Source organism: Natrix helvetica, assembly GCF_964273705.1.
Source record: "Natrix helvetica genome assembly, chromosome: 3".
NCBI classification, from domain to species: Eukaryota; Metazoa; Chordata; class Lepidosauria; order Squamata; family Natricidae; genus Natrix; species Natrix helvetica.
This window is the reverse complement of record NC_138549.1, coordinates 14,936,269-14,962,786: the sequence shown is the minus strand read 5'-3', so window position 1 is coordinate 14,962,786 and position 26,518 is coordinate 14,936,269. Positions and strand designations below refer to the sequence as shown.

The 26,518-nt window shown below is 41.3% G+C and overlaps 1 protein-coding gene across 2 annotated transcripts in view; it reads right to left on the bottom strand.

Annotated features, from left to right (window-relative positions):
- Positions 1–20,942, bottom strand: part of NDFIP2 (Nedd4 family interacting protein 2) — a 44,541-nt gene extending 23,599 nt beyond the window's left edge. The window contains exons 1-2 of one of the 2 annotated variants that reach the window (XM_081947077.1): positions 20,459–20,942; positions 2,288–2,444 (exon numbers count right to left, since the gene is read on the bottom strand). In XM_081947077.1, the coding sequence (XP_081803203.1) occupies positions 2,288–2,444; positions 20,459–20,506 (205 nt within the window). In that variant the 5' untranslated portion in view covers positions 20,507–20,942. The remainder of the gene's footprint in view (positions 1–2,287; positions 2,445–20,458) is intronic. The other variant, XM_081947078.1, reaches the window with a different exon arrangement.
- Between the last annotated feature and the right edge of the window lie 5,576 nt (positions 20,943–26,518).

Genomic DNA, 26,518 nt, shown 5'->3' with positions numbered 1-26,518 from the left:
CCCATTTTTTTGCGAAAACGGGCCCATTTTTTTTTAAAGGGCATGAATAGCCTTTAGGAGGCTTGTAGAGTGCTCCTTGGGGGTGCCCCCCCCAAAACAAGCAAAAAACGGCCCATTTTTCACAAAAACGGGCCTGGTTTTTGTCAAAAAAAGGGCATGAATACTTTAGGAGGCTTGTAGAGTGTTCCTGGAAGCTGGGGGCAAAGTTGAGCAAAAATTGGCTCATTTTTTGCTCATTTCTGCACTTCCCAGGCCCCAGGAGCACTCTTGAAGCCTCCTAAAGGCTATATGTGGCCATTTTTGCAAAGGGGGTAGGATTTTGGGAGGCAAAAAAATGCTGTATTCAGTGTATAAGATGCACCCAGATTTTCGGCCTCTTTTTTGAGAGAAAAGGGTGCATCTTATACTCCGAAAAATACAGTAAATCCGGATAAGACAAAGCTGCTGTTAGTTCATCACAGTTCTGTGCCAGTGTCAGGATTCCAAGTAACACACCCAATGGAATCAAGACTCCAAGGCAGCCATGTTCCTCAAAGTATAGATTTATTAGGCATGTCATATTGGCACATCTGCAGAAACCCGACTCTAAACCCCGCTCGGGTTTTCCCCTAGTTAAAAGTAAAGTATTCTTTCCACTGCCCAAGTAGTCTTTCACATGGTCCAATCAGGTCACAGTCCAAGGGTCACTTGGTCTCAGATCCCACCTCCTTGCACCTGGTGGGAAAGTCCTTGGTTCTCAGAAGAAAGAATTTTATTTTGGCTACAATCCCCCAGCTATCTCTTCTTCCCCACTCGCATTCCCACAGCTCGACTCATCTCTGCTATGGTAGCCTTGAATTTGCCAGGCGGAAAATGGCTCCAGGGCTGACAGCCAGTCTTTGTCTCTAGAGGAAGCTTGGATGGGTGGACAGGGTGTTGTTGATGAGTGGGGGGATGTTTGGAGTATGTACCATGCTTGATTTGTTTTGCAGCTACTGGCATGTGACTGCACCTGCTTCTCTTTCTCCATCCTGGTTGTGTTTCCTCTTTTGTTAATTGCTCGTTTTGTTGTTTGATGTTGCTAGTCATTGACCGAATAAATAAATAAATTTCAATTTCAAATTTCAATTTCAATTACTTTAGAGAAAGCAGGCCTACGTCTTGGGGTTGTCCTGGATTAACAACTAGTTCTCAATGGACAATTGGAGGCTATGTCTAAAGGAATCTTGCCTAACTACACTTGATGCCCGTTACAGTCCTACCTGGGAAGGCCAGCTGCAGTACTGTAAGGTGCTTCACTATAGGCCAGTTTGAAACAAACATTGATTTAAACTACAGTAGCCCACATATTACCTGGCACTAAATGCTATAAGCACAATACATCTATGCCACAGGTATCAAACTTGTTGCATCACATTGATGTCACATGACAAATCACAATGTTTTTTGCCTTTGCGGAGCGGAGGTGAATGTGGCCTATGCGTGACGCATCTTGCCCGTAGGCCACCAATTTGATACTCCTGATCTATGCTGTATGCCTGGCAGTGGATGACAATAGATTTCTGTGTGCAGTTTAAACTCCTATGTAGCAGAGTGTGGAGATACGTTCAGAATTATCTCCTTCAGCTAGAATCAACCCAGCCAATATGATTATCTGAGAAACATTGTGTATAATTTCTCCAGTGCTATAAAACTTTAAGGGAGGCATTATCATGCTGCCCATATTATGGAACACTAAGTTTGCTCCCGTGCTGTTGGTTTTCTGGATGTAGGTCAAAATGGGTCTCACCTGAAGAGTTTAACTTCATTCACAGGAACATTTCATATTGTTCCATTAGATTTTCAATGACTGCAATGTATATGTTACATTTTTATTATTATAAGACTAGTTTTATTGCTTAATATTTATATTCATGTTTTTGCACTGGTGAATCATATGATCTAGATTAATTAAATACTAATACTGCCTTTTTCATCAATTAAATCAAAGATTCTTTTTTTAAAAAAAACCCGTTAAGATTATCCTATTGGGAGTATAGTCTACATTTAATCAACATCAATTAAACAAAACACGCTAATCTCATCATGCATAGAGAGGAAGCACGGTCAGACAAATTAATTGCATGAACATCCAATTTAGCCTCTTTGCGGTGATATGTAAAACAAAATCATTTGACTTCTGCACGAAAGAACTGAGCAAAGCATCTTTAAGCAGGTCAGCAGAAGCAGGCACAGGAGTGCTGGTGGCACTATTTCAGCATTGCTAAAAATACCTGGGGTGGTTATATAATCATGAAAAAGGCAGTACCTGTTGGTGCAGCTGCTTCTGTAGCAATGCTACAATAAGGTGGAGGGGAAGTATCCACCTCAGGTAAAGGTGCCTCTGTTTGACAAGCTGGTGCAGTTTCCGTAGAGGTGGACGGTTGTTCTACTGTAGATTCCGCAGGATCGTCTTCATTATGAAGCTTTAAAGAAAAATAAATGGAATTAAATATTATGCATTCCAGTATGACATTTGACTAGAAGACAATATCTACTAAAGTGGTTGTGCTATAAGTAAACAAGAGAGTAATACTTGAAGCATTCAGACATTTATGGCAGAACAATAGGGGTATTTCTTCCTCTTGGAGTTCTGTGTTGCTTTGATCTCAACTATGATGGACATCAAAAGCATTATGACTGACAGGTTTCCCCCCCCTCCCCCAGTCCTTCTATATACATTGTGTTGTATGTTTTCTCCCTGATATTAATAAAGGTTTCAGCAATTGTATGCTGGGATATTCCACAATGAAATGAAGGAAGTGTTTCAAAAACAATTTCTCTATTTAGCATCTAACTCTCTTCTTGCAACTGATTTTTTGAATATGATTACAGCACACTGGTAAAACACGATTCCCCTTGAAAATACTATTGCTCAAATATTCCCTTCCAGTAATTATGGCAGCAATGCTATGAAAAAGAACAGCAGGGTAAAATTGTCTGAAAAACAACTCCTGGTGCTATCAAAGCAGTACAATAATAATAATAATAATAATAATAATAATAATAATGATGATGATGATGATGATGATGATGATGATGATGATGATGTCACACCAACGTGATGATTTTAACCATCAATTTTAACTTGGTAGTACAAGGGAACAAGCCAACGACTTAATAGCTGACCATTAATGCCCCAATCAACCCCATAAGAAGCCACACCCAACCAGGCATGTACACGTTCCGGTAGAGAAAAATTCAACACAAGTCCAAAAGCTCGGAAGGCTAAACCTCTGTTCCCAGTGACTGACCCAGATTGGATCCTTTAAACATTTTTTTAAAATTTCAGAGTTGCCTAAGATATCAGTCAGAAAGATTCAAAGTAAAAAGAGATGAGAATTTTTCTTTTTAAAACAAAAAAACAAAAAAACTATTTCGTTATTTGTGCCCTAACATGTGTAACAATCATAGGTAACCAAGGAGACGACTTCCGGCAGACGAAGGTGACAGACGCGCGCGTCCGCCTTTTCGCTGCTCCGGTGGGCTCCCCTGAAGTCTAGGGGGAGCACAGGGTGCCTTGGAGTGGCACCCTGCCATAGGGGCGGCTTTCTGGGACCCCCTGGAACAGCGGCGGCCGCAGGGGGGTCTCCGGCTTTGCCCCAGGAGCCAGGGAGCATAGGGAGCATGCGGAATGCCATCGCGCGCTTCGCCGAACACAGCCTGGAAGGAAACAATTAATTGGAACGAAACAGCTGAAGAGCAGTGAGGCGAGGGGTCTCCCCAGGTCTTTTACTATCCTTACTCTTTTGACTGTTCTGCAGTTTTCTTTTTGAGACTTTGTTTCAACTTCTGGAGGAGTTTAGATTGTAGGGGGGGGGGGAAATTCCACCCCCCTTGGAAAAGCGGCACTTGAAAAATCTCTCCCTTTTATGGGGGAGAGAGAAAGTTTGAAATCTACTTTCACTTCCTTTAAATAAAGGGGGGGGGGGTTTGACTACAATTGCGAGAGAAAGGATGGCTGAACTGATTCTTCTCTAAACTATCTATGGGAACTTTGACTTTGTTGCTTCCTGACCACCTGTACTGGCTGAGCCAATATGGCCAACTTCCTCCTTTTTCTTTGTCTTCATGAATGAGACTCCTCCCTTGGAAAACTTTATGGCTTTCAACTAATTTCCACCCCAGAGATCTCTAGGAGCCTCTTCAAGTATGTTATTCCCCTGGATTTGGAACATTCTGACCCACCTATTTGCTCTAGTTCTGTACTAGAAGACTTATTCTCCTTTGGACTTGTTTGTTTGGTGATCCCTACCGGCTGTGCTCTCCCACAGACGCCATCTCTTTGTACAGAACAATAACTATCTCTGAGCCTCATGATGGGTCCAAAGAAATTACCGCCTGGTAAGGCCTCATCGCCCCCAACATCTTCTACGTCCAGCCCCGCTCACCAGTCACAACTGGGATCTTTTTTACAACCTAAAGCCTCTGAAGAGAGTGCAAAGGACTTGTCTACTCAACAGATGCTTCAAATCATCTTAAAGGGACAGGGCGAAATTAAAAAACAACTGCAGGATTTAAATGAACAGCTCAGAGAGACGAATCAGCAAGCCACACGGAATGAACAGAGGATAGGTGTGCTGGAGGAGGGGGCGGTTGGGATGAGAGACGAGATGAAGATAATCCAAAGGGGGAATGTAGAATTTGGAAATCAGATGTTAAAAATGGAATTTGAAAGGATGTCTTTTTTTCTTAGGTTCCAAAACTTGCCAGAAGTTGAGAACGAAGATCTTAAGGAGATTATGACCACAATACTAGCAGAATATATTAATAGAGATAAACAACAGCTTTGGTGGGACATAGACTTCCGGGTTGCTCAGAAGGTCGTTTTAAGCGCTCCGAAGGCTTCAGGGACCGTCCGGAGGCTTCCCTGACGCATTCGGAGCGCTTAAAACCACCCTCCGAGCAAACCGGAAGTGACTTCCGGGTTGCTCGGAGGGTCGTTTTAAGCGCTGCGAAGGCTTCAGGGACCGTCCGGAGGCTTCCCTGATGCCTTCAGAGCGCTTAAAACGACCTTCTGAGCAACCCGGAAGTCACTTCCGGTTTGCTTGGAGGGCGGTTTTAAGCGTTCCGAAGGCTTCAGGGAAGCCTCCGGACGGTCCCTGAAGCCTCCAGAGGGCCTCCGGGGGGGCGGTGGAGGCTCTTTTCACCCTCCCCAGGCTCCTATAAAGCCTCTGGAGCCTGGGGAGGGCGAAAAAAGCATGTAAAAATGGGGGGGGGTGCGTTGTGCGCACATGCGCACTGGGGGATCGCGCGTTGCATTATGGGTGCGGCACGCCCACACACAACCCCCCCGCGCTCCCCCCACTTGTGGCACGCGAGCCAAAAAAGGTTCGCCATCGCTGGTCAAAATTGTCCAAGAGGTTTTTTTTTTTAAAGAACCATAGTCTGATCTAAAGCCCCAAGATACAGTCAGTACATAAAGACGCAACACAAAGTAGGCAATGTAGAATTTCAACACGTAAACAAGATATCTGCATGTCTGAATGCTCCCTCGTCGCTCACGTACAAGTGTGTTTTCATGAAAAGGATGGTATTGCAGTCAATACTATGATAGTTTCTAGAATGAGGAACTTGGTATTTTTAAAAACCGCAATTATACTTGCCATCTGTAAAACTCTGCAGCCTTGTAGCTTAAATGAAAATCCTTTATCCCTAGAACAGTAAAATAGAATTTTCTTTTCTGTGTTCCACTTTTCAGCTAGACCTAAAATCCAACTTTATTTCTATTTGGTTTTCTACCCTCAAGGCTAAATATAACTGGATACCTTAATCTCTCCTCTTGGGATTTAATATCTAGTCTCATTTCACTGGTCAACAATAATTTTGTACCAGGGATTGCAATAGGTGTTCTAAACAGGTTTTTTTCATGTGAAATGTAAGCATGAAAACAGATCGATTCAAAAAACACCCCCAACAAAATAAAACTCCAAGGCAATAAATTCCTCAAAATTCCACTTAATTAGAGGTGTCATGTTGACACATCTGGGAAAACTCGAATCTGAAAGTTTCCAGGTTTTTCCCACCCAGTTGAAAGTTCACAACTCTGCTCCACATCCACAAGTTCATCACATGGTCTAATCCATTCTTCAGACTCGACTGGAGACAATCCCCAGTCACTCCCACCCAGGTGCCAGCAAATGTCCTTGACTCCCAGAGTACGGAATGTTGTTATGGCTGACTTTCCACTGCTCTCCCCCCCCCCCCCAAAAAAAAACCCAATTTCCCAGGCTAAAATATGTGGCAGTCAGGAAGCTAAAATGAAAAAAAAAAAGGCTTCTAAAACTGACATCTATTTCCATCAGACTTTTTTTTTAATGATTCCACCTTTGTTATTCTGTTCAATTAGTGGTATTATAGTTGTATATTTAACTTTAGTACCGTAATTGTAACAATTGCTGAGCAAAATCTAGTTTATTATTGCTCTCTGGCATAGATAACATCAAGACAAAGGTAAAAGGCATGACAGCAAGAACAGAACAGCCCCACTACACATTGATTCATGTTTGAACATGTCTACACAAGAGCCCAGTCCCTTCTGGACAGTTGTTGGCCAGTCTGGTGTCAGAGCTTACAACTGATTGTAAAAGTATCATGCATACCATGGCCATAAAATTCTGGAAATAATCCTGAAATGTTCTGCATCGTGAGTTGACATTCAAAATCTCAGAAGCAAAACTTCATCCCAGTTTGTCAAACAATGCTATGAAGTTCATCTAGGCTGTGAAGTAGATGAACAAGGCAAGAAAATGAGGACCTCATATTTGCTGTATGCCATTGTGTTGGATTTCCAACAGGGTGGTTAAAGGTTTTGCATGCACTATTTGGTGTTTGTCATTCCTGTTGTTTGGAGGGAGCCAAAAGACCGTTCGTCAGATAGTTATTGTTCCTGCCTAACAGGCACAATGTTCATGAGTTTAACGAATTTTTCTTCCAAGATGATGAAGTGGTGTTTTGTAAAGATGTTAGCTCGATGAAGCATTAAATGAAGCCGAAAAGCATTAAATGAGGCTGCATGGAAATCATTCAAAAATGTCTGCAAAAATTCTTTCCGGAAAATCATCACAAAGAAAACTATTGCAAAATAACGAGCGATCTCCTAAAGTTTTACCGAGCTACATGTTACTCTTGGGCCCTTGCTTGGATTTTCATCCTGAAATCTTGATGCAGTCAATGATGAGACAGTGGGCAATTTCATCTGGACATTACAGATAGAGCCCAGGATATGGCTGACTACTGCTGGGCCCTTATGAAAGATGTTCCTGAAATCAAGCGATGCTTTTATTTAGGTAACACTGGTGTGCTTTAAATTAACTTGTAAATATAGGCTATTGTCAAGTCAAGCTGTGTGTCAGGCAATAATCTTGTTTGATAAATAAGTTTCAGAAATATATTCAAATTCTGCCTAAAAGTTGTAAGATAAATAATTTTGTTTATCTGACTTTTTTGGGGAGGGGGGGGATTCCCCATGTTTCCATTCTTGTTAAATTTTAACAGAATCCGTTCCAAGTAGAATAGAATAGAGCTGAAAGGGACAACGGAGGTCTTCTAGTCCATCTCCCTATACCATTTCAGAGAAATGGCTGTCCAATCTCTTCTTAAAAACCTCCAGTGATGGAGCCCTCACAATTTCTGAAGGCAATTATCATGCTTCATCCTACCACAATGAGCTGTAATTATGCAAGCACACAAGAATCCAGGAACTTCTTGCAAGCAATTTATTGCAGAGAAAAGGCCACAATTAAAAAATGTATATCAGCAACTGTTGAGAACTATTTATTTACAACATTTCTTTGTTTATTTTCCATATTTGCACTTCTTGCATAATGCTGTCCCCATCTACTCTATGCAAAGGACTAAAAGTTATTTTTCCTTTGGATAGAGACGCATTTTCTCTACCTTCCTGGTTTTGCTAGCAGCCACGAAACTTTAACCCTATATGGCTGCTACTTCTACTTTATCAAGTAAGACTTTCCTAATGGTAAACATTAAATTACATATTATATATTATATTGCTCCTGCTTTAATTCTGTGAAGAAAAGCTGACAGCCAGACAAGAATTTACTGAAGAGATCAGATTTGGCAGATTTTGGATAATTAAAACATAACAACACTACTATTTATCATCCACTTGGACTATCTGCAAGCTTGTTTTAGAAACCTTAATTTTTATTTTTTCCCAAGTTGGTTGACTGATGGTTCAGCTGTTAGAAGGTTCAGCTGTTTCCAAAAAATGTCTCTGTGCCTAATTTTGCTTTGTCCTTTATATTTTATATAAAATGTTCAAATCACTCATCACTAATTCTGCACATTTGCCTATATAAATTAGGATAATCTGCAGAATACTATTTCTACAGTCACATTCAGGCATCCTGGAACTCAAGTCTGAAGGAGAATGAGGGTGAAGATCCTAGAGAAGATTTGAGTCGACTGGCTGTCTATGGAGATTCTCAAGTCATTCAGGTCATGGTTGTCCGAAAGGTGCTTTTTCAAGAGTCACCTGGACTTTCTGGTTTTTCTTTGAAGATGTTTGGTTCTCTCATCCAAGAAGCTTCTTCAGCTCTTCAGATTATTATATATGTCGGTGATGGACATCCAATAAGTATCAATTTTAAGCCCATTTTCTTTATGGCTTTTCATCAAATGCTTTGCTAAGCACAGCTACATCTACTCTCAAAATTTATTTATTTCAGTTAGACGTCTGAGAACCTTACTATTGACCTTTCAACAGAAACAGAATAACAGAGTTGGTGGTTTTCCAGTCCAACCTCCTGCTCAAGCAGAACACCTTATGCCATTCCGGATAAAAGGATTGAATTTAAAGCTTTTAGGTAGTATAAAATAAATGCTGAAGAAAAATGGTTGACTCAAAAGCAAGCTGGGAATCAAAGCAGCTCATGAAGCAGAGATTTTACATGGGCATATTGAAGAATGCCCATGCCCTCTCATGCATTTTGATCCAGCTGAAGCTTCCAGGTGGCATTCAAGGGCAACCCCTTGTAGTATGCATTGCAATAATCAAGCCATGAGGGATTGCCTGAAGGGATAATGAATCTAGGAAAGTAAACAGATAACTCTAGTGAAACTTTAATTCTTTCTTATCATACTCTTATCTACCGTGTTTCCCCGAAATTAAGGCCACAGAAGAAATGGGCTGGCAAGGCAATGTCAGAGTGTGTGAGGCCCAGCTGCAACTGTCTGAACATAAGTAGTAGGGCAGCTCCACCCTCCATCCTCACCCCAGCTTAATATTTATCTGTGTACACTGGTATGGGCGGCGTCTCAATTAGGACTTATTTTTTTGGGGGGTAGGGCTTATATTGGACGCATGTGTAAAAAATCAAGGTAGGACTTACTTTTGGGGTAGGTCATATTTTCACACAAACACGGTAACTATACTAGACACAAATATACAAAATTCATAAGCCCTGCTAATAATTAGACAGTTACCAATCTTCTCCACTCACAAAAATTAGGTTATTGCCCACAGTTGCACGATTAAATAGAAACACGTATTTTAACACTTCCCAAATAAAAGTCTCATGACAGGCAAGAAGAAACCTACAAGGGTTTCTGAGGTGATTAAGAGAGAATGGAAACTTGACTCGAAAGCTTGCTAAGATGTGTTTGCTTAAGAAAAATCTAATTAGATATATGTAAAGCAAATTTAATTAAGTACAAAGTAGATTTGACATGACAGCAAGAGATAACGGGGCAAGGATTAAACAGTTAGGCTACAGGGTGGGCAAGCTTTTTTTGGCAACTGGGAACCACATCAAATATATTTGGAAGGCAAAATGAGCAGGTTCAGTATACAAAACGGGTGGGGCGATGTAACACACATCACAGGAGACTTATGATTTCTACCATTCAAATGATCATGTTGCAGAACTAAGGAGCTGTTTTTGAGTTCACATATTTGCCTCCTCTTTCCCTCTGAAGTCCTCACAACACATGAGATCAGATTCTGGTAATGGATCTGAGGAAACTTCAAAACACACAGAATGAAAACAAACAAGATAGAAATAGCTGGCAAAGTACATGTTGTGGAATTCTTACCAATCATTTTTACCAGTAGTACCATGAAAGAGGTCCACATTTCTCTCTGTGCAATAAAATAATTTATTATGTCTTGTTTGTGTGTGCATTTGTGCACCAGAGTAGACGGGTGTTCTGGGTAATTTGACTAGGAGAGAGAAAGGAAGAGAACTTAAGAAGGAGTAGTCAGCACCAAGATGAACTGCGACCCAATAGCTTCTACCATGGTCTCCTCTACCAGCTGTCAAACTGATCCAGGCCACTCTTAAACTCTATTTTTCCTTTTGTAAAATTATCTCCCCATACACAATTGTGTCCATTCCATTGTTTTCACATGCCAAGGGCTGACAGGCAGATGTATTGTCTTAAAAAATATTCTTTCCAACTTTCTACTGGGTTGGAAAAAAAGAACCAGAGGGATGGGTAGGTAACCCTTTCTTCTTGGTTAAATCTCTATTTCACAAGCAAATGCAAAATACCTCAAATTATGACCTCCTGTTAAAGTTACAGGTTATCAGCTATGGCAAAATGTAATAAAATGGAATATGCACATTTTTAAGAATAAATGCAACAATGAAACAATAATATCTAAATCAGAGTTCTTTGACATTAAACACCACTGAATAAGACTAACTTGCAGCAAAAATTGATTAACTAGCAAAAGACAGGGTAGATTATAAAATTCAAAGTAATGAAGTGATGTAAATTGCCAGGGTCAGCAGATTGCAACAAACTTTCCAACAGATTGCAATTAAAAAGATTTAAGAAACAGAGAAGGGTTTCACGTCCCAGAGTCAGAGATTCTCAAACCCTCATTTGGGAATCCTTGAAAACGTATTCCAAATTGTCCTCAGGAAACACTGCAGAGCACAAGTCAAAGAGTTACTGTATCAGCCCTGAACTTGATTTTTCGCTCCCAACATCAGAAATCAAAAACTATTTTGACCAGAATCAATTTTGTCAAGCTTGTTAATAAGGCCCATGATGATTTTTCGTGATGCCTTGTTTTGCAACAACTAAGAGACAAGATTATTATCAACTGGACTTCCAAGCCAGCTGTATCATTTTATAATGCCTTGGTAAGGCCACACTTGGAATACTGCATCCAGTTTTGGTTGCCATGATGTAAAAAAAAGATGTGGAGACTCTAGAAAGAGTGCAGAGAAGAGCAACAAAGAGGATTAGGGGACTGGAGGCTAAAACATATGAAGAACGGTTGCAGGAACTGGGTATGTCTAGTTTAAGGAAAAGAGGGACTAGGGGAGACATGAGAGCAGTGCTCCAATATCTCAGGGGCTGCCACAAAGAAGAGGGGGCCAACTTGTTCTTCAAAGCACCTGAGGGCAGAACAAGAAGCAATGGGTGAAAACCAATCAAGGAAAGAAGAAACCTGGAACTAAGGAGAAATGTCTTGCCTTCAAAAATTGTGTGTGTCTACCATGGATCACTTTGTCCTTTAAACTGAACACATGTTTTTTTCCAATAAAGTCACAACTAACATTCTGTTTGATATTAGTGGGAATTAATTTAATTTCAGTTAATCTGGCTCTGTCTCATTATGTTTAAATTCGCAAGATTATCTTGCCTCCAGAAGTTGTGAATGTTCCAACATGGGAAGATTTTAAGAGGAGATTGGAAAACCATTTGTCTGAAATGGCATAGAATTTCCTGAGCAATGGGATAGCAAGTTTCCTGAGCCAGAGAGGTTTTCCTATACAGGGAATTGGATTAGAAGACTGCCATGGTCCCTTCCAACTTTGTTATTATGTTATTTTTTAACTTCATAGAGCGAAAGGCAAACTAAATTAGTACAGGTAAATTGAATGCTCTTCCAGTCAGGCTGCAATTTAAAAGAGAACATTTTGCTTCAAAAGGACCCAATTATTTTTCTGTGTGTGCATGCCAAAGTCCTTTTTTTTCTCTTCTGAAGTTATGAATTGTAGTTGAAATGAGGACAAGTGTATTCTGTGTCAGAGTCTGCAGCTTGTGCTGCCGCATCATAATCTTCCATAAACTCAGATACTTAATGATTTATACTTTACAATGAGTCATCTACTAAGTAACATTGAATTTTTTTTAAAAAAAAACCAAAATATTCTTCCATAAATGAAAAGGAATATTTTTTGGAGAATTTCTGTTAGCATTCCCCTCAGTTACATTAGTATTAGCTTTTCAGTGAAAGACCTACAGTAGAAAGCTTCCTGGATTACTCCAAACCTGAAGAAGCTTTATAATATAAACAACACTATTTAGATCAGGGGTGTCCAAACTTGGCATGGCTGGCTGGGGAATTCTGGGAGTTGAAGTCCACAAGTCTTAAAGTTCCCAAGTTTGGACACCCCTGATTTAGATTATACTGTTGAAAAAGTTTACACTATTTAGATCAGGGGTGTCCAAACTTGGCAACGTTAAGACTGGCTGGGGAATTCTGGGAGTTGAAGTCCACAAGTCCACAAGTCTTAAAGTTGCCAAGTTTGGACACCCCTGATTTAGATTATACTGTTGACAAAGTTTACCATGTCTGTTTTTCAAATTTGGAATATTTTAATTTGCTTTGCATTAGATTATTTTTCAATATTACTTGGAACCTGCACTTGATAGTTGATGGGAGAATGGACTATCCAGGTGACTTTTTGGTATTTTTTTTTAAAACTCATGATGTTACACCAATCTTGTTTCTGTATACTAATTTCTAATTTACTTCAATGTACATTTTAATGTGCTGATTCTACCTTGTAAAGCAAAGCTAAATTACTACAATTTCTCTAGAGTCATTTAAAACTCGCAGCAACCTCACCAACGGCCAGGGATCCTGAAGGTATAACTTTGTAATTCTTTATGTCTCGTATGGGTTTTTAATTTAAGTTTTATTTAATTGCTTCTATCTTCTTCCATTGCTGATTTTGCTAACCGTTTTCTGTTTTTTAAACAGCTTTAGCTTAACACTTTGCATTTTTACACTTAGTGTCACTTGGCAATTGGATTCTGCACAAAATCTGACTCAGAAGTAGTTTTAAGTAAATGAAAACAGGATACATCGCTTGAATAATTAACCAATTATCTCAAACTCCCGTTACTTTGTCCAACTACATTGTACAATGTATCTAGCTGTCTCAAATTCTCATTATGGAACAATATTCTATGTTGTATCTAGAATGTTGTCATAAAAGGACAAGTCAAACAAAGATTACTTTCTACACCATTTGACAATTCTTTTGCTGTAGCCATAGAAACCGATCAAAGCTTTAAAAATGTAGCTGATAGGATGGAAATGCAGAGCAGGGCATTTGTGTTATGGAATATGCACCTGGAGGAGGAGGGGAGGGAATCTCAGCAGGAACACTGTGGTTTTGCAAGCAGGAGACAGCACATTCCAGAGAAAAGTTCAAATTAAAGGGTCTGTGCAATCTTGAACTGGAGAAGGGAGAGTGGGAGGAAGAGCTTCTGGGTAACCATACCCTATAATCTCTCAGCGTATATATCTATCAGGTTGTAAGATTATAGCTTTACTATAGTAAGATTTTGCACACGAGATGTAAGCAAATGAAGACTTCGACTTGACGGGATTTCACTGTGTCATCTTTGGGCTGACAACTGTCTTCCTTCCCATAGCAATGTTAATCAGGGTGGATAAAAATCGATGAATTTTTTTTAAATTTAAATTTTTTAAATGATTTTTTATTACATTTATTTTAATAAAATGCTTATAAGACACACACACACACACACACACACACACACACACAGGGAGAGAGAAAGAGAAGGACCAGGGTGACATGATAGCACTCTTCCAATATTTCAGGGGCTCAGAAAGGGATCAGCCTGTTCTCTAAAGCATGTGAGGACAGGATAAGATGCAATGGGTGGTAAATTGTTAGAGAGACTCAACTTAGAATTAAGGAGAAATTTCCTGACAGAACAATTAATCAATGGAATGGCTGGCCTCCAGAAGCTGGGCTAGCTCTAATCACTGCAGGTTTTTAAAAAGAGATTAGACAACCCATTTGTCCAAAATGGTATAGGGTCGTGATGGCGAATCTGTGGGCACGTGTGCCATCACCACCTGGACCTCAGGTTTCTGGTGCTGCGGCTCACACGAAGACCAGCTGGCTAGCATGCATGCATGTGCGTAAAACCAGAAGATAGGTGTACATACACTGGCCATCTGGTCTTCGGGTTTCTGGCACTTCGGCATACGTGAATGCATGCATGCGTGCACGCGTTTGGGTTTGGCACTCAGTGCCGAAAAGGTTTGCCACCACTGGTATAGGATCTCCTGCTTGAGCAGAAGGTTGGACTAGAAGAACTCCAAAGGTCCCTTCCCACCCTTTTTTCCTATTTTTTAATCAGTCAGCGCACTTCAAGGCACATACTTTGAAAGTTAGTGAAGTGCCATAATCCAAAAAATGCAGGTTAAATTTAGAAAATTAAGGAAATCAGGAGAGCCAGCGTGATATCAAAATGGCAAAGATGAAAAGATTCAAGTGATTTTCAGAATAAATTGTCATCACAGGGGGGAGGGGGTAGAAAGAGCGAGGATGAAAGCCTTAAGCAACATTGACAAGAGATAAGCAGACACATGTCTCCACTAATCAAGCAAAAAAGGGCCAGAAAGGATCTCGTTCACAGGTATTTTCAAATACAGGAATATAACCAGACGAGGAAAATGATTTTCTTTTTTTAAAAAAAATAAGGTCAGAACGTCACAATTCACACCTAGGTAGAATCTGAACAGTTATCATAGATGACACCCATATTTTACATCAGAGGATTTGGTGCTGAAGATAACAGAATTCTCAGAGAAATTGCAACATTTACTTCAAAAATTTACTTGCAAAAAGATCAGTAACTACATTTATTAGTGACTGGAAACTCTTAATGAACTTTTTGCTGGGGGAAAAAAGAAAAAAACGAAATTGTGATTTGTCTGTTTGAAGATTAGAAAAGGTTGCTTACGGAAACTCTTAATGAACTTTTTGCTGCAAAATAAAAGAGAAAAATGAACCTGTGTTTATCGGTTTGAAGATAAGAAATGACTAGGCAGGAAGTTGTTAACTGAAGAAGACTCAGAAGAGCTAGTAAAAGGGAAAGAAAAAAACCAGGACAATGGTAAATACTAAAATAGCTGTCAACCTGCTAGCTTAGTGAATCCTGAATGGACAATGAAGTGAACGTGGTAAACAGTGATATAATGCAAGAAGATAAGACATAATAATTTGAGAAGTACTAGAGAAGACATAATACTTTGCAACACTGAAATAAATAGAAGTCATTTAGTCAGCCAGTTGGATGGAATAAAAAAAAAATGGATAGTTGCAAGTTATTACTGTAGTTATCCAAATGATAAGCATTTGCACCCTGGCATGGCTTCCTCCTCACCATAACAGCTGAAATCTCATAAGATGAGATGGAACACCATAATAAAAAAAAATGGAACACCATAATATCGTAAGACCTTGTACAAGAACATCAATATTTTTAGTTTCTAGCCATTTTTAATGTTTATGTAAATGGGGCTCTAATCACTAACCATAATAAAAGCTGCCTTGTAGACGCTATAACAATGTGATATCAACATCCTGGCTCCGGTTGGTATGATGTTATTAAATGATACATAAACTATAAGTTACAAATCTAATCTGCCTGGGACAAACAGTCTTAAGTCAAAATTAAACAAATTACTTAACTGTTACAGGAAACCAGCTGCTAATCACATTGCTTTCCTATCACAACAGTGCACAGCAATAAGAAATAGAAACTTGGGGTAAAGCTTTTACAAATCCTTAATGTAGCAGTAAGACTAAATTTGTTGTATCACAATATTGACCGATCCTTCACAAATATCTTCTGTCCAATACAAGTTGGAAGCAGAGGAAGTCTTATTCATATTAACTCAAAGCCTTGTGGTACAATATACCCTCAATCTGAAATTTGTGAGAGAGGAGTGAGTCAAATTGTTTTCCTCTGTCCCTCTAATGGTGTATACATCTGACAATAGAATAGAATAGAATAGAATAGAATAGGTTCTTTATTGTATTCTTTATTACTTTGAATCTCATATTAGCTTTCACCACCCAACACAATCACAACTTCCTACAAGATTTTGTTGAAACTTTTAAATTTGAAAAATGGAGTATTAGCAGGTACAATTTCATCCTCCAAACTATGGAGAGCAATCATTTTTAAAATACAGCATTTTCTCTCTTTATCAATGACCTTTCTATGTACTATGCATCATCCATAGGATTTTAAGCCATGTCAGCATATTATCAACTTCTTTATTTTCAGTGAACTACAAAGCCAAGATAAGCAACTGAAATGCAAATATGACACATAAAATCAGACAATGAAGAAACATTTGAATTTCCCTGTCTCTATTTCCTGTTGAAAGCAGCATTATAAATCCTTTCAGGGAGGCAGATTTGAGTCCCTATGGAAGCACTACAAGGTCCTGGCTGAATGAGGAAATTACCACCTACATTTTCCCAGGAAAAACAAGTATTATCTATTCAAAGCAGCAGTTCATTGGGCAGGAAATTATGTATTTCAACAAGCCCTGAAATGATTCTATTTATAAAAGAGAAATATGTGAGAGTGGTTCAACTTACAAATCTATATAAACAGAGGATCTGCATTAAGCGTATTACATTATATGCATGTGCTATTTAATATGTATAAACAAATATATTTATATTTCATATATACTGAAATGTATCTATATCATGTGCTTTCATTTTCCCAGATTGTGCATTTGTTACGTATGTGAAAGTTTAAAAGAATGAAAGTTATAAGGAAAACATCAGCAGGCACTTATATGGTATCTGTTCTATGCTTTAAGGAACATTTTATTGCTAAGCGAGATAGATTATCAAGATCATTGGATTCAAATTATGACCTAAAAATAATTCAGTTTGATTCTGTCTTAGGACAGCAAACCATACTTAACATACTAACATAGCCACAAAGTGAGGCAGCAAGTACACGTTGCTAAGAATTAAAGAGGACCTCACAACTTATCATTTCAAAGAGTGAGACTAATAAAACATTAGCGTAAGTTGTTTAGGAAAGAGGGAAACTCAAACTCACACCCCATGCAACTTTTATACGAAAGCATGTATGCTAGTTTGCAGATTTTTCTTTAAAAATGTATAGGGGGGGGGGAATGTTTTGTCCCTTAAGAAGTTTAGCCAGAATCTTATATATTTATGGACATTCTTCTCCATATAGAATATGCCTTCAAATACGAAAATATAGAAATCCTGGCTAGTATTGGGCTACTTGGATCCTTTTAAGAGGACATAAATACAGATGTGGTGTTGTTTTACCCCAAATAATACAAGCTTAGGATACTCTAGAACAGGGGTCACCAACCTTTCGGACCTCAAGGACCACTAAATTCATAATTTTAAATCCCACGGAGCACTAATAAAAAGATAAATAGTATTTAGTGAAATATTAAAAAATGCAAATAATTTTTCTGCGGATCTCCAAAATTTTCTTGTGGACCACCAATGGTCTATGGACCACCAGCTGGTGACCGCTGCTCTAGAAGGACAGTTGGGGATACTCCTTGAAACAGAATATTCACAAGGCTCAAGTTGCAGTTGATGGTTAATGAATCAGAAACAGTACCCAATATATTGTTGAAATCAATAGTATTAACCAAACTATGAAATTAAAATAAACCTTCTCCTACTTTTCTCAGAAAGCTGTTTAGGTGTGATTCTATCAAAATAAAAATATTGATATTGGTCCATCTCAGAGTGACTTGTTGGATTCTCTCTTTTCCCTTCAACTCACAGGTTGTTCTGGCGCTATCTTATTTCCTTAATCAGCAACAGAAATGCTACATAAAACTGACACAAGTCATCAAGTGGAAATCATACAAAGATAATCGCTGATAATAGGTCTGCTTGCGGGGCATGTTTTTTTTTTTTAAATTGTATGAGAATAACCCATTAGCAACACCAAGAAGATATGCAGAATTAACTCCCCAGGCTGAAAACCCAGATAGTTAATACCGATAGTTCTCGACTTACAATAGTTCATTGAGTAACCGTTCCAACAGCACTAGAAAAAAGTGACTTATGACCAGTTTTCACACTTACAACTGTTGCGATCTCCCCATGGTCATGTGGTCAAAATTCAAATGCTTGGCAATTGACTCATATTTATGACGGTCGCACTGTCCCGGGGTCACATGACTCCCTTTTGCGACCTTCTGACCAGCAAAGTCAATGGGGCAGGCAGACTCGCTTAACAACCATGTTATCAGCTTCACAATTACTGTGGTTTGCTTAACAACGGTGGCAAGAAAGTTCACCAAATGGGGCAAGAGTCACTTGGCCAATGTCTCGCTTACCAACGTAAAATATCGAAGTGCAATCTGCCCATCTGATCAGAATCTGTGGCCCCCTGGCCACGTGATCAAAATTCAAACACTTGGCAACTGACTCATATTTATGTCAGTTGCAGTGTCTTGAGGTCATGTGATCGCCTTCTGGCAAACAAAGTCCACGGGGAAGCCGGATTCATTTAACGACCAGAGTACTAACTTAACTGCAGCTTAACCCTTAAGGATTGTGGCAAGAAAGGTCGTAAAATGGTCATAACTCATTTCACCACTGTTTCGCTTAGCCACAGAAATTTTGGAATTCCGTTGTGGTCGTAAGTCAAGGACCACCCTCAGAAGTTTCACCCAAGTTCAGTGAGAATGAAATGGGTCAGGTCAATAAAGGAGAATATCTGAAGCCCAGAGTTGACATGAAGGTTTGATTGTTTTCTTGCATAGGTTTTATTACCCAAACTAGGTAATAGGTAAAAAAACCATAACTAGCACTGATGATGTTACCTATTGGGGTAATGAAATGTCTGCAATAAAACAACCAAGGTCAAAGAGCCCCAACGCACCCTCAGATCAGGTACAGGTAGTCATTTAGTGACCGTTCAGCTCATTTAGTGACTGTTCAAAGTTGCAACCAAAAAATGTAACTTATGACCATGCTTCGCAGTGACGACCTTTGCAGCCTCCCCATGATCGTGCGATCAAAATTCCGAACCTTGGCAACCACTTCATATTTATGACCATTTACTGCATCCCTGGGCTCACGCGATCCCCCCTGGTGACCTTCTGACAAGCAAAGTCAATAGGGCAGGGGTGCCCAATTCTGGGAGTTGAAGTCCACAAGTCTTAAAGTTGCCAAGTTTGGACACCCCTGCAATAGGGGAAGCCAGATTCACTGAACAACTGGGTTTACTAACTTTATCAACCTCAGTGATTGCCTTAACAACCGTGGCAAGAAAAGTCATAAAACGGGGCCAACATCTCTCCCTTAACAAGATTGAAATGTTGGGCTCCGTTGTGGTCGCAGGGTCGAGGACTAGCTGTAAAATTCTTGAAGAAGATTCACTTTTGGCTACCTCACCTCCTTCAGCGAAAACCGCTCAGAAAAACAACCGTGTTGTGTAATTGAGACAGGGGAAAACAAAACACGGATGTAACAGAGAGGCAGGATGGATGGGTGAGGGGAATTTTACAGACTGGCCGCAGCTTTAGAGGCTAGGAAGGAAGGAAGGAAGGAAGGAAGGAAGGAAGGAAGGAAGGAAGGAAGGAAGGAAGGAGGGAGGGAGGGAGGGAGGGAGGGACGGAGGGGAGAAGGAGGAAGGGAGGTGGAAAGGAGGAAGGGAGAGAAGGAGGAGAGAAGGAGGGAAGGAGAAAAGGTGGAGGGAGTAGGTGAGGGAGGAGAGGAGGGAGGGGAAAGGAGAGGAGGAAGGAAGGGGGGAAGGAAGGAAGGAAGGAAGGAAGGAAGGAAGGAAGGAAGGAAGGAAGGAGGGAGGGAGGGGGGAAGGAGGAAGGGAGGTGGAAAGAAGGAAGGAAGGGGGAGAAGGAGGGAAGGAGAAAAGGTGGAGGGAGGAGGTGAGGGAGGAGAGAAGGAGGGAGGGGGAAGGAGAGAAGGAAGGAAGGAAAGGAAAGAAGGAAGGAAGAAGGGGGAGAAGGAAAGGAGGAAGGAAGGGAGAGAAGGAGGGAAGGAGAAAAGGAGGGAGGAGAGAGAGGAGGAGGAAGGGAGAAGTAAGGAGGGAGGGAGGAAAGGAAGGGGAAGAAGGGAAGGAAGGAGGGAGGAGAAAAGGAGGATGGGAGTAAGGAGAGAAGGAGAGAGGGGGAAGGAGAGAAGGAAGGAAAGAAAAGAAGGAAGGAGGGAGGGGAAGGAAGAAAGGAAGGAAGGAGAGAAGGATAAAAGAAGGAGGAGGAAGGAAGAAGCGCTCCTCGCGGCTCTTTTTTTTCCACCCAGGGTCCACCGGGGACGCTCGGCCGGCAAGCCCCGGCCTCACCAGGCCCGAGCCCCGGCCCCACCCGCCGTCTAGACCCCCCCCCCCCAATTTCCCTCCGCAGGGAGCCGCTCACCACTTGGTACCGACTGACGGGCGGCGGCTGCTGCTGCTGCTGCTCCATGATGGCGGCGGAGGGGGTGTGGGGGCGTCGGGCCTAGCCGCTCTCCTCCTTTCAGCTCCGGCCCTGCTTCCTCTTCTTCTCCTCCTTCTTCGCTCCTCCCGGTTCCGTCTTCCTCCGTCTCTGCTTCGCTCCGGCGGTGCCGCTGGCTCCTCCCTTGACGACCGCCTCCTCCTTCTTCCTCCTCCTCCTCCTTCTCGGGCAGCCGGGCGATCGCTTTCCCGGCCGGTCGTTTCAGGAGCAGAGCGGGAGTGAAGCTCGCCTGAGAGGCGAGGGAAGGGCTGAGGAGGAGGAGGAGGAGGGTTCACAGGGGTTGAGATGCCTCCAGGCTCTCGGCGGGCGAAAGGAAAGCCGGGCGGTCTTTTCAGAAAAGCCTGGGCCGCCGTCAGTCAGAAAAGGTGTTAGGGTCTCCTGCCTGGGCATGAGGGTTGGACTAGATGACCTACAAGGTCCCTTCCAACTCTTGTGTTATTATTCTGTTCTCCTCCTCTTCCTTTACCCCCCACACGCCTATAGGGGTTGGACTAGATGAGCTCCAAGGTTCCTCCCAACTCTTTTTTTATTATTAAAAATTTTAATAGGTTTTACAATTATTACCCCACTTACCCTTCCCTCTTCCCCCATCCCTACCCCTCTTCCCTCCCTCCCTACCCTCCCACCTCCCAGAGCAAAACATAGGGTATAAACATTTAACAACCATACGCTAACATAAGCTAGCTAATTTTAACATGTTACTATTCTTGTGCTTTAACTCCCCCTTTATTAAACTAGCTTTGAATAAATTGTAGCATTCCTTATGCCTTCATTCATAAACTACTGAATTTTTTTAGTCCGGTATTTGTTTTGAATATACTCAATCCATCTTCTCCAGTCCTGCTTGTATTTCTCCTCTGAATGGTCCTTCAGATACGCTGAGATTTTGGCCATCTCTGCTAAGTTTACTACTTTTAATGTCCATTCTTGGATAGTGGGCAACTCTTCCTTCTTCCAATATTGTGCCACCAACAATCTTGCTACCGTCGTTAGGTTCAAAATCAAATTAGTCTCTATAACAGTACAAATTGAAACTATACCTAACAGGAACAACTGAGGCGTGAACTTTATCCTCTTTTTCAAAATATTTTGAATAACCCACCATATTTTTATCCAAAATGCTTTAGCTATATAATATATAAATATATATATGTGTGTGTGTATATATATATATGTATATGTATGTATGTATGTATGTATGTATGTATGTATGTATGTGTATATATATTACTATATCATACATATAGTAACATTTTAAACAATCCACAAGATGTATTTTGAGTCCATCTGGCCTCTTATTTTTCCAAAGTCAACATTCTAGTCTCACTATTGCTAATTTCCAAAAGTGTTTTTTAATATATAATCCAGCACAGTAAAGCTTGCTTTTCAGAAGGGTTTTTTTTTTTACATCCCAAAATGTCAATGACAAACAATTTCCTAACGTGGTTAAGAGAGAAGGCGAACCAAGCGTCTAACTGAACCGCAGCTTGAACAAGATGCTTATCTGACTGGCTTCCAAAGTGCTAAAATTCACTGGATATTGCTATTTTACAGCCTCTTTTGGGGAGGCTCTATATCAGGGGTGTCAGACTTAATTTCTTTGAGGGCCGCATTGGGGTTGTGTTTGACCTCGGGCAGCTGGGGCAGGCGTGGCCAGGGCGTGCATGGCCAGCTCAACATCACAAGCGTTGGGTGTTCCTGTGGTGGCCTGAGCACTCTGCCAATGAAAACGGGCTCCCGAGCTCCATTTCTGGCCGTGACAGTCTCCTGTTACCTCCTTCCAATGAAAATTGAGCTAGGGGAGGGGCATGTGCAGCCATCCTGAGCTCTTGTTTCCAGCTGTGACGGCCTCCTGCAATCCTCTGCCAGCAAAAATGGAGCTCGGAGGGACGCATGCGACCCTCCCGAACTCAATTTTTGCTGGCAGAAGCACCATATGGGCTGATCCTTTGCTGTTTCTAGGACGGCCCGTGGGGCAGATCTAAGCACTCTGCGGGCCGGATCTGATTTTGACACCTCTGCTCTATATAGAGCCAGCCCAATGAGTCATCCTAACCCTCTCATTAATCTGGGGTTTTTGATGAACCCTTCACACGTTCCTCTTTTTTACTGCGTTGGTTCCCCTAAAGCTCTCTTCATTCTGCCATTATTTTCCCAGCAGTTCAAAGATTAGTTATTCTTAATGCTACTATTGTGCTGTCCTGTGCTGTGAATAGGTGTTTATACTATCTGCTCTCCAGTGGTGGGATACGACCGGTACGTCCCGGTACTGGTGTACCGGTGCCTGCTGGGAGCACCAGGTAGCGTTCCGGAGGGCCCACCTGCCCGCGCTCCTTATCTGTATTTGAGCCAATTGGGGCTTTTGCGCACGCAGAAGGAGCGTATGGTGCCTGCGCGACGCTCCGCCAAGCAGCTAGAGCAGCGCATAGCATCATGGGCGGTAAGTGTGTATGCATGCGCTGCGCACATACTGTGCATGTGCACATCGTGGACATCCGGCCCCATTGCAGCATACCAGTTGCAACGAGATCCGGAACCCACCACTGCTGCTCTCGCTCTCTCATATCTGTGAGACTAATGGAGCTGATTTTCATCTCCATCTAACTTCAGCAATCCTTACTTACACTTAGCCACGCCCTGTTTATCATAGTTGCAAAGGCCTATGCTCATTACTTTTCAGTCTCTCTTAAGAAACGGCTTGAGGTAGGTGGTGATAATTAGGTCACCTTGCTGGGGGGGGGGGGGGTTTGCAACCTACTCCACTATCCTACACACATGCTTTGTTCAAAACCACAGAGCACATTAGGTTCTTTCTTCCTAATATTGGCATGGCTATTGTTTGTAACATTTGAATCATAAGACCTGAGATCTTATATATACAGGAAACGATGGAACTCTTTTTTAATTAGTTAATAGTGTTTAAAGCTGAAAAAGAGGGGAGAGCTATTTTTACTAGGTAGCTATAGGGCATCCTCAATTATGTTTCCAATTCTTTCATGGTACAAATGACATTTCAGCCGTATTCAAATAGTCCCCGACTAAGAACCATTTGTTTAGTGGCCATTCAAAGTTAGAACGGCACTGAAAAAAAGCGACGTATGACCGCTTTCCACACTTGCGACCGTTGCAGCACTCCCCAGGGTCACGTGATCAAAATTCAGATGCTTGGCAGCTGACTCATATTTATGACAGTTGCAGTCATGCCGGGGTCATGCGTTCACCGTTTGTGACCTTCGGACAAGCAAAGTTAATGGGGAACCAGACTTATTTAACAACCATGTTACTGACTTAACCACTGCGGCGATTCCCTTAACAAATGGGGCAAGAAAGACCGTAAAATGGGACGGAACTCACTTAATAACCATTTCGCTTAGCCACAAAAATTTGGAGCGCAGTTGTCATAAGTTGAGGACTTACCTCTATGTCAGATGGCTATGGGGAAAGGTAAGGGACATGTGTTAAATTTTGGCTTAGGATGTTTCCTTAATAAATGATGGTTATCAAATGACAGCTTAGTATTGGTGCGTCTATCTAATTACAGAAATTGTTTGCATGCCAAGCTATGTATGTTCGCTTTTCTATTTTTGCTGAGCTGGTCAAACTTCCCTGTTTTGTTTTGTTTTCTTATCGTAAATCAGTGGAAATAAGAGAGAGACGCAGCTGTAGGAACAAGTCACATTTTTGCCATTTCTCCTCTTTCTCTTTATGAATTAGAGCCATTAGTCCAGATCCAGATAACATGCTGGATAATAGTTAACTTAAAACAAACCACGAGTACAAAGTTGAATAATTTTACCTATGTTCTAGGACTGGACTACACTGTATTTCAGTCATCGTGACATAATATATTACGCGAACAGGTCTCTGCTTATCAAAGGAGGAAGAAAACTTTTACAGTCCTACCTAGAAATGTCAGGGATTAAACCCTGTTTCCTCTGAAGCAAGTCATAAACTTCAGTCTGTAATCTGCAGTCTTTCCACAAAGGCTACCATGGCAGGCTTGCAATTTCTCAACTTTTTATATAATTCTACGCCTTTTATACATCCCACCCTCAACTCACGGCCATAATTGAACCCAAATTTTCTGTTGCTAAGTGCGACAGTTAAGCGAACGAAATGAATTTTAGACCTTTCTTGCAACAGTTGTTGAGAGAATCACTGATCTTGTTCAGTTAATAAAAAGATCTCAAAATGTTGATTGCGTGACCCCCAGGACACTGTAACCATCATAAATATGAGTCAGTTGCCGAGCGTCTGAATTTTGATCACATGACCATGGGGCTACAGATTCTGATGAAATGAGCAGATTGCACTTCGATATGGCCACTTACTTGAGGCACCTGAATTGGAAAAAAAAATGATAGCACCATTTCTCCATTGCCCTACAACACCTTTCCCTTATGTTCTTCCTGTGTCTGGAAGCAAATTTACCAAAGCAATGCAGGCTTTGATGTGGTGCCTCTAGTAGCACGTAGCTCAGCCTTATTGCATAGTTAATCATTCTCAATCTCAATGACCTACAAGTTGAGCAAAAAGGAACTAGGTTGGTGAACCAGTCAGTCCTTACAGCCAGGAAGTCAGTCAGTTGGATAAATCTCTGACTCAAAAGTATAGAAATAACTAAAAGAAATGGGAAAAGCTTTACTGCCCATTTGCTGTCCCACCCTCAAGCCTCAAGACAAGTTCTCCTTCTCTCTCTCTCTCTCTCTCTCTCTCTCTCTCTCTCTCTCTCTCCCTCCCTCCCTCCCTCTCTCTTTCTCTCTCTCACACAAATACACATTTGTGTGTGTGTGTGTGTGTGTGTGTGTGTGTGTGTGTGTTCCATCGGTTATGGAAGAGATAAGCATCTCTTCCGAACCATGATGATGCCAAAATAATGAAATCTGCATGGTGACACATGCATATAATGATTGGCACATGATTCAAGCTCCAGTCTTTCATGTGTCACCTACACATGAAGTGAAACTTGCATTATGACAGACTTTTCTCACTCCAGCCCCCACAGGAAAGCAACACACTGTGCGGCATTAAGTAATGGGTAAACATTCTTGAACAACAGAAAAAGGGGTGATTGACACTTGTATTCATCTGAATTTATCGGCAGTGCTGTAGTTGGTGTGTGGGTGTGTATTTTAAGGGTGGACATTTTTTGATAGATGAGGTAGAGGTAGCTGAAACCAAAGCATATTCTGAAATGCCTCGAGAAGCATTGGAATAATCAGATAGGGAAGGAAGTTTTCGGTTTTGGCTTCCTACAATTTCCATTTTCCTAGATAATGAAGTAGACATCCGGTGACCTGTTGGGTCATTGTTTCAGAGATATTTCCTTACCAGATTCCTCCAAATCTTCCTGCCAACTTCCTACAGGACTGAATACAACTAAACACGTACGAAAACCTAAAGCAGAGCTTCTGAAGTACCAGCTGCACTGGAAACAATTCTTAAAAATTAAAGGAGACATTCAGAGATGTAGCTGCACTGGGGGAAAAAAGCCCATGTTGAAAGGAGCAGTCCAATATCTGCAGCTGAGCACAGGAAATGTTTTATGACATTTTACATAATATTATAATCCATAATGAAAAAGTTGAAAAGGTTTTGCCCTAGGAGATACAAAAGTTAGGTTTTCCCAGTTTTGGCTCCAATTTGGCATCCAACTGCATCCAGTTTTGATCACCACAATATAAAAAGAGACTCTGGAAAGCGTGCACAAAAGAGCAGCAAAGATGATTACGGGGCTGAAGAATTTTTGCAGAAATTGGGTACGTCTAGCCCCGTGATGGCAAACCTATGGCATGCGTGCCACAGCTGGCACACAGAGCCCTCTCTGCCGGCATGCCAGCTGTCGCCTCAGCACAGCTCCACCACGCATACATGTGCCTCCCGCCGGGCAACTGATTTTCGGGTCTTTGCTGCAAATGCAGGAGGTGCACACGCCTGTGCGGGGGGGGGGGGCAGGGGGAGTGCAGAGCACCCCCTCAGCCT